Here is an 8,332-nt window from a genome sequence, read left to right as displayed (position 1 = left end):
AACGGTCTAAGCTATCCTAGAACTCACTTTGTAGACCAGGCTGACCTAGAACTAATAGTTATTTGCCTGCCTCTGCCTTGTGAATGTTGGGATTATAGGTGCGCACCACCACTACCCAGCAGAAATTTTTTGAAACAGCTACTGGCTGAATGATGTCACCATAAGGATTCCTTTTATTTTAAAGGGTTATTTTTTTTAAGATTTATTTATTATGTATACAGTTTTTTGCTTGTATATATTGTATATTCTGCCTGCAGGTAAGAAGAGGGCACCAGATCTCATTATAGATGGTTATGAGTGGTTGCTGGGAATTGAACTCACAGGACTTCTGTAAGAACAGCCAGTGCTCTTAACCTCTGAGCTATCTCTCCAGCCAGATTGTTATGTTCTTTATACATTTGAGAATGAACACGTTGAAAGAATAGACTATCATTGCTAAAGAAGTCAAAAGATTTTATTCAGATCTTGTGCATCAGATGTGTATATTGTATGTATTGTATGTATGTATGTATATATGTATGTATGTGTATATTGTATATATTGTATTGTATGTATGTATTGTATGTGTATATTGTATGTATGTGTATATTGAAGAAAACGTGTTTCAATTTGAGAACTGGAAAATTGGATATTTAATTATAATTTCATATTTTTAAATTTAAAAAGACTGTTCCATTATTGATCCTTGGTTTACCTTTGAGCTACCCTAACCTTTCTTATGTTTGTTAGTTATGCACAGGGAAGCAGTGAAGGACTTTGGCATTTCCAGGACAGTACTCTGAAGAGGCTTTGAGTCCCATAGTCGAGAAGACAGTCCACACAGCTGAGGACCCACTTACTTTCCTGTCAGTTCTCAGACGCATACATAGAGCTAGTGCGGCTCCCTGCTGGAGCCTGAGGCCACCTGACAGGAGCCAAGCATCCCTGGCCAATTACATGCTCAGCTGTTTTTTTGTTTTTGTTTTTGTTTTGTTCAGACAAGGTCTTGGTTTGTATTCTTGGTGCCATGCCTTTACTCCCAGCACTCAGGCAGAGGCAGGCGGATCTCTGTGAGTTCGAGGCCAGCCTGGTCTACAAGAGCTAGTTCCAGGACAGGCGCCAAAGCTGCAGAGAAACCCTGTCTCAAAAAACAACAACAACAACAAAAAAAAAAAAACCCCAACTCATGCAGAGACCAGGCTGGCCTTAAACTTGTGATCTTCCTGTCTCTGCTTCTTAAGTGTTGAGATTATTGGAGTGCACCACCTTGCTGAAGAAACAAGCAGGGCATTTCTCCATTTCCAAGTGTTACATAGTTATTCCTTGTATGTTTTATGTTGTAAATATCTGACTTCTAATTTAAAATTATTTTTATGCCATGTAGAAGATGTAGTTTTATTCTAATCTTAGAATATGCAGGAGAAATGGGGGCAGGAACGGTATACATAGCTTCTGTTTTCTTCTAAACATATAGTGTTAAATATACCAAGAGCATTAACATGAAAGTAAAGCCTGGAATTGGCGGGTAGTCAGAGACAAGTGTGGGAATCTAAGGTTCTCCAGAGCTGGCCTCCATTCTCGTTGTTGTTGGAACCAGTGTCACCAGTCTGTTTGCCATCTTATTTCTACGGTGAGGTCACTGGGGTATTAGCTTAGGTTCCGGCTCTAATGTACCTTTGTGGTAAACATCGAACACTTAATGCCTTAGAAGTACTCCATAGAGAAGGAGCGTGTTTGATGTAGATATAAAATGTCAGAACTCACTGGGTACACAGAAAAGATGAGGGGAAGTAGAACACCCAAATACTGTTCCCTTGAATGAAAGGAGTAAAGGAGGACCAGCCCTGAGTAAGCATGATCACCATGAGAATGAAAACAGAGACAGGACAGCAGAGAACTCTGCATTGTTCAGAGAACCCCGAGAAGCTTTGTCCCCTCCCCCACAGCATTACCAGAATGTTGGGCCCAAAAGAAGGAGCAGGTTAACAGATGTGTCCACAGCCTGGGGAGGAGAAAGATGATCTGACTTAGAGAACTGGCTGAGTCACTGCTCTATAGGGCTCACCTCCATGAACGACAAAGGAACGTAAGCAACACGAAGGAGTCCCTGTGCTGTCCAGAACCACGGAGGCCCAAGAGAGAAGGAAACAGAGAGACAGCCTGAAGGCTGCAGGATTCAAGATGGACAGAACCCCATGAGGGACAAGCACAGATGTGGATTGCTAAATCAGTGAGAAACCTGCCTATTAGGAAGGGCTGCTGCTGATGGACATAGATCCTACAGTATCAACGGTTTCTTTGGGCCATGTCAGTGGCAGCATCAGTGAGAGGGATTGCCTCCGTTCTGTCTTCTCAGATAACACAAGTGGCCTTAGAGACAGCTAAGATAACATCCCACATTTGGGCTGCCCATCAGCTGAACTTGGCTGTGAGACTAGTGCCAGGACACCCGTCTGTCAAAGCAGGGCTCCTGGTGCTGTTAATTTTTCTTCCAAGTACGTTCTGTGACATAGGATCCGTATATTACTCTTCCTATGAAACGGTCATCCCCAAGAGACTGCCAGTCAAGGGGAGTGAAGATCCCAGAGGAAGGGTGTCCTACATGCTGTTGATGCAGGGCCGGCAGCAGCTGCTTCACCTGGAGGTAAAGGGAGACCACTCTGTGAGGAACTTCCCAGTCTACAGTTACCACAATGGCGTCCTGGGGCAAGAAATGCCTCTTCTCTCACAGGACTGCCACTATGAAGGTTACATGGAAGGGGTGCCAGGCTCCTTTGCCTCTGTCAACATCTGCTCAGGCCTCAGGGGCATCCTGATCAAGGAGGAAACATCCTACAGCATCGAGCCTATGCTCTCCTCCAAAGGGTTCGAACACATCCTGTACACTGTGGCACATCAGTCTCGAGTCTCCTGCAATGTCATTCCCAGAGACAGCCCAGGGGACACTAGCCAGCAACAGAGGAGCAGGAAACCCGATGACCTGCAGGAACTCTCTGACTTGTGGTCACATACCAAGTATGTGGAGATGTTTGTTGTGGTCAACCATCAGCGGTTCCAGATGTGGGGCAGCAACGTCACCGAGACGGTCCGGGCAGTAGTGGACATCATTGCTCTGGCCAACAGCTTCACTAGGGGACTAAACACAGAGGTGGTGCTGGTGGGCATGGAAGTCTGGACAGAGGGAGACCTGATAGAGGCCCCGGTGGACCTGCAGGCTACACTGAGGAATTTCAATCGCTGGAGACGGGAGGAGCTTCTAGGCCGTGTCAGACATGATGTGGCACACTTGATTGTCGGGCATCACCCAGGAGAGAACGAGGGCCAGGCGTTTCTCGATGGCGCCTGTTCTGGTGGGTTTGCAGCAGCTGTGGAGGCCTTCCATCATGAAGATGTCCTGCTGTTTGCGGCACTCGTGGCCCACGAGCTGGGGCACAACCTGGGAATCCAGCACGACCACCCAGCCTGTGCCTGTGACCCTAAGCACTTTTGCCTCATGCACGAGGATATCGCCAAGGACAGTGGCTTCAGCAACTGCAGCTCTAACGACTTCTACCGTTTCCTCCATGACCACAGAGGGGCCTGCCTGCTTGACAAGCCTTGGCACCAAAGCCGCAAGCGCAGAGCTGCCCGTTGTGGAAACGGTGTGGTGGAGGAGTCAGAGGAGTGTGACTGTGGTTCTGCTTGTGATAGTCACCCATGCTGTGAGCCAACGTGTACACTGAAGGACGGTGCAGAGTGCAGTGATGGGCTCTGCTGCTCCAATTGTAACTTCAGAAAGAAAGGGGCCTTGTGTCGTCCTGTTGAGGATGTGTGTGACCTCCCCGAGTTCTGTGATGGCCGTTCCCAAGAATGCCCTGTAAACAGCTACAAGCAGGATGGCACGCTATGTGATAGGATTTATTACTGCTCTGGGGGTTGGTGTAGGAATCCTGATAAGCAATGCACAAAGATATATGGGTATCCTGCAAGATCTGCCCCGGATGACTGTTATATTTTAATGAACACCAAAGGGAACCGGTTTGGAAACTGTGGCCATCCCAGCACAGCTAACTCAGGATACGAAGCGTGTTCTGATGAGGATATATTTTGTGGCAAACTGGTATGTACTGATGTTAGTTACTTGCCACAAGTCAGACCCCTCCACACACTCCTCCAGGTCCCCTATGGGGATGACTGGTGCTGGAGCATGGACGCCTATAACACTACTGATGTTCCAGATTTTGGAGATGTGCAGGGTGGTACTTACTGTGCCCCAAACAAAGTCTGCCTGGAGTCCTTCTGCACTGATCACATGGTGCTCCAGTATGACTGTGAACCAGAGGAAATGTGTCACGGAAAAGGAGTGTGCAACAATCTCAGGCACTGTCATTGTGATGATGGTTTTGCTCCTCCTGACTGCAGCAGCCCAGGAAATGGGGGGAGTGTGGACAGTGGGCCTGTTGGTAAGCCGGATGATCGAAACTTGAGTTTATTTGTATTTTTCGGACAGGAGAAGCCTAAGATGGATGATGATGAAGATGTAAACATGGAAGTGGTGCTGCTTGTGGTCCCTATATTTCTTGTCCTTTTACTGTGTTGTCTAATGCTGATCGCCTACCTGTGGTCTGAAGTACTAGAAGTCGTATCTCCAGAGAGTTCATCACTGTCTTCAACAGAATCTTCAGAAGCCCATCAGGGGGCTCCACCCTCTTCCATGAGGTATTATTGAAGATCTTCTCATGGATCGCTGCTATCCACGTCTTTTATCTTCAGGGCAATTCTGACTGACTGGTTTTCAGGGCATCTGCATCTGCACTGTTCAGTGTAATGTGTTATCTGTACTTGTGTTGCTCACCTCAGTAACAACTGCAATTACATCATGAGTGCTTTCATGGGAACTGAATGTTATAACTTGCCCTGTCAGCTACTGTTGATAAAGTAGAGGTGGTTTTAAATAAATATAAATAATAAGGTCTTTTCCCCCTTCAGACTAGTCATCCTCATACTTCGGGATCTTCAGCTTTAAGGCTTTTTGGACAAGGCCAGACCTCAGGTGCCTAGTAAGTGCTTGGCACGGTAGTCGGCCTCAGCACAATCTGAGCTCATAATAGCAACATTTAATTTTTCTATTTGATTTCTCAGTTTTTCTATTGAATTTGATTTTTAAAAGATTAGCTGTGTAGTAGTGGAGCACACCTTTAATCCCAGCACTTGGGAGGAAGAGGCAGGTGGATCTCTGTGAGTTTGCGGCCACCCTGGTCTACAAAATGAGTTCCAGAACAGCTAGGGCTACACACAGAAACTCTGTCTCGAAAAACAAAACAAAACAATGCCTGCATATGAGTATGTGTGCAAGTTGTGTGCCTAGTACCCAAGGAGGCCAGAAGAAGATAGTGTTGGTTCCTGTGGAACTGGAGTCAGACAGTGTGAGCTGTCATGTAAGTATTAGGGTCCTCTGCAAGGCCAGCAGGTTCTGTAACTCCTGGCATCTAATGTCCTGTGACATCTGACGACACTCGGCCGGTCTTCAGTATGGAGGTGGTCTCCTCTTAGACAGAGCCAGCAGAAAAGCTCAGCTCATTCCTATGACATGACAGTCACTGCTGTCATCTCCCCAGCTCCCAGGAAACAGGCATGAAGAGCAAGCAGTGAGTACTGCACACTCAAGTTTAACCCAGCAGCCACATTCAATGTCCCACAAGCCTTCACATGAGTGAAAAGGAAGAACAATGGGGTCTGTAAGTGTCCACACCATCCCTTCTTTCTCACACAGAACCTCGTGCACAGTGCAGTCAGTATGCAGCTATCTAGACTATCCGCTATAAACCAATAGTATTCTTGCCTAGCACATGCAGTGCCCTAGGTTCAGTCCTCAATCAACTATGGTATCTCTTGACTGTAACCTCAGCACTAGGAGGCTGAAGCAGAAGAATTGCCATAAATGCAAGCCCAGCCTGGACTATAGAATAAAATCCTTATAATAAACGTTTCTAATTCATTGTGTAGTTCTAGAATTACATCAAGTCTTGCTTTGTTTTGTAAGTGTAAGATGCTGGCCCTCAGGATGACAGCAGTTAGATGCTAGAATCTAGGTCCTAGCAGCCATATTCAACCTGGGGGGTCATGTGACCCTGTCACATGTTATATATTCTGCATATCAGATATTTACATTATGATTCATGAAGTAGCAACAAAATAATTTTAAGGTGACCTTGTTCTTCAGGCCACACCCTCTGCCTGAGCCATCATGCGATGAGCTGGCACAGAAGAAAGCTATGGGGTTGTGTCCGTGGGACAACCCAGCAGTCTTTGGAGGCCACATTTCCCCTTTCCCAACTGTCCCTAGCTCACCACCTCTCCATTCCTTTCCTCAGCTCTTGTCAGAGCAGTGGTGACACCAGAGCAGGTGGGTTTGGAGAGGAGGGGCCTGCTATGTGCAGCATCAGTGCTGGAGCGGGAGGTGGGCTGGGGGCTAGGGCAGGCCAGCTGTGCTTGCCAAGGGGATGTTAGAGTTAGGACACCCCAACTCTCCAGACAGCAGGAGACAGTCCTGTCATAGCTATGAGCTATGCTAGAATCTGGTCTCAGGGTCTCTGTCTCTCCCTCTGTCTGTCTGTCTCTCTGTCTCCCTCACCCCTACCTCCCTCTCAGAATATAAAATAATGTCTTCGCTATTATACTTTCATGCAAACACTGTTGCACAGCCCCTCACTGCCTTGTCAAGTCTGTGTGAATCCCCAAGTGCCTCCGAGGTTCAGATCGGTGGCCTCTGACTAATATATAATTTTACTGCTGAGATCCAGTCCACCTGCACATGCTATCAGCTACACATCCAGAATGTGGTGTCTTTTCAGCACCCCGGGCCTTCCAGTGCTGGATAGCTCAGCATCAGCACCCACGGGCAGTTGCAGAGGACATGAATTGATCACTGCGTCTGCCTTGTAGTCTGCACCCAGCATTCAGTGTGGCTCTTAAATGGAAATGAGATCACCAATGAACTTTTTGATGTCACTGATGGATCCATAAAGAGGCCTAGATTGCCTGTGTGACCTGCCATGTGCTTGTCTGCTTCAGTGGAGTGACCTGGCTTAGGGGAAGCCATATAAGCCCATGGGGGAGCTTTTTTCATGACTTTTTAAAAAAATGTTAATGGGTGTTTTGCCTGCATATCTGTGCATCACATCTGCCTGATGTCTGCAGAGGCCAGAAGAGGGGGTTAGATTCCTTGGAATTGGGGTTAAAAACAGTTGTGAGCCACCCTGTGGGTGCTGAGAATTGAACCTGGATCCTCTGCAAGAGCAATCAGTGCTCTTAACCACCCAGCCATCTTTCTAGCCCTCAATGACAACTTTTTAATTTTTTTGTTTGTTTCTTGAAACAAGGTCTCTTATGCAGCCCCAGCTGTTCTGAAACTCACCACTAATAGACCAGGCTGGCCTCGAATTCTTAGAAATCCACCTGCCTCTGGTCTCCTAAGTGCCAGGACTAAAGGTGTGCACCACCATGCCAGGCTTGCTTTTTGAGACAATGTTTCATGTAACCTAGGATCACCTTGGACTTGGAATAGAGATGAGACTGGCCTAGAACTTCTGACTCATCTCTTGAATGCTGGGAATACAGATGTGCACCACCACCCAGTTAAATAAGTGTTCTTAAAGATGTCTATCCTCTGCACGCCTTTAATCCCACTGCACTCAGGAGGCAAAGGCAGGCAGATCTCTGTGAGTTTGAGGCCACCTTGGTCTTCGGAGGGAGTTCCAGGACAGCCAAAAACCAACAACAAAGGGTGCCTATAAACATTAGTCTTCAGAGAGATGTAGAGAAAATCACATATCTCAAAAAGTAAGGCTGATAACCAATACTGAGAATTAGAAATACTCATAATGTTTGCAGAGTATGGGGTATCAGGTTGAAATAGTTTATCACAGTCTAGTAAGCTTTACACTTTGCCTATCTCACAAGCTAGGATTTCCCTCCCAGATATATGTATCTTCCAGAGACCATGTACATTTGTAATATCCATAACATTGCTTATAGTATTGCCCAGACTAGAAGGAGTCGCCAGGGAGTGAGTTGTAAGGGACTACTATAGAGAGATATTAGCACAGAGGGAGGACAGAAATGAGCCAGGGTTTCATGTGGTAACAGGATGACAACTTAGAATGTGAATAAAAGAAGCTAAATGTAGAGTTTAATTACATGTACTTGTATAAAATCCAGAACGGCAAATGAAATGATGTTCTAATTATATATCTAGAAAGCAAAATTACCAATGTGGAAAAAAACTATACAAAGAGCATGGTTGTGTATAGGTTCATGGTTGTGAAGGTTCAGACATTCAGATGTGTATGGGTATGGTTCTGAAGACCTTACA

General features: G+C 46.2%; 1 protein-coding gene across 1 annotated transcript; it reads left to right on the top strand.

Annotated features, from left to right (window-relative positions):
* The first annotated feature begins 2,284 nt into the window (after positions 1-2,284).
* On the top strand, positions 2,285-4,868 carry LOC119825603 (disintegrin and metalloproteinase domain-containing protein 1a-like). The gene has a single exon (XM_038346586.1). It carries the CDS (start codon positions 2,285-2,287, stop codon positions 4,685-4,687), a length of 2,403 nt encoding a protein of 800 aa, XP_038202514.1. The 3' UTR covers positions 4,688-4,868.
* The last annotated feature ends 3,464 nt before the right edge of the window (positions 4,869-8,332 follow it).

This window comes from Arvicola amphibius, chromosome 10 (assembly GCF_903992535.2).
Source record: "Arvicola amphibius chromosome 10, mArvAmp1.2, whole genome shotgun sequence".
In the NCBI taxonomy this organism is placed as follows: Eukaryota; Metazoa; Chordata; class Mammalia; order Rodentia; family Cricetidae; genus Arvicola; species Arvicola amphibius.
Note: the sequence above shows the minus strand (reverse complement) of the source record. Positions and strands in the feature narration are given on the sequence as shown.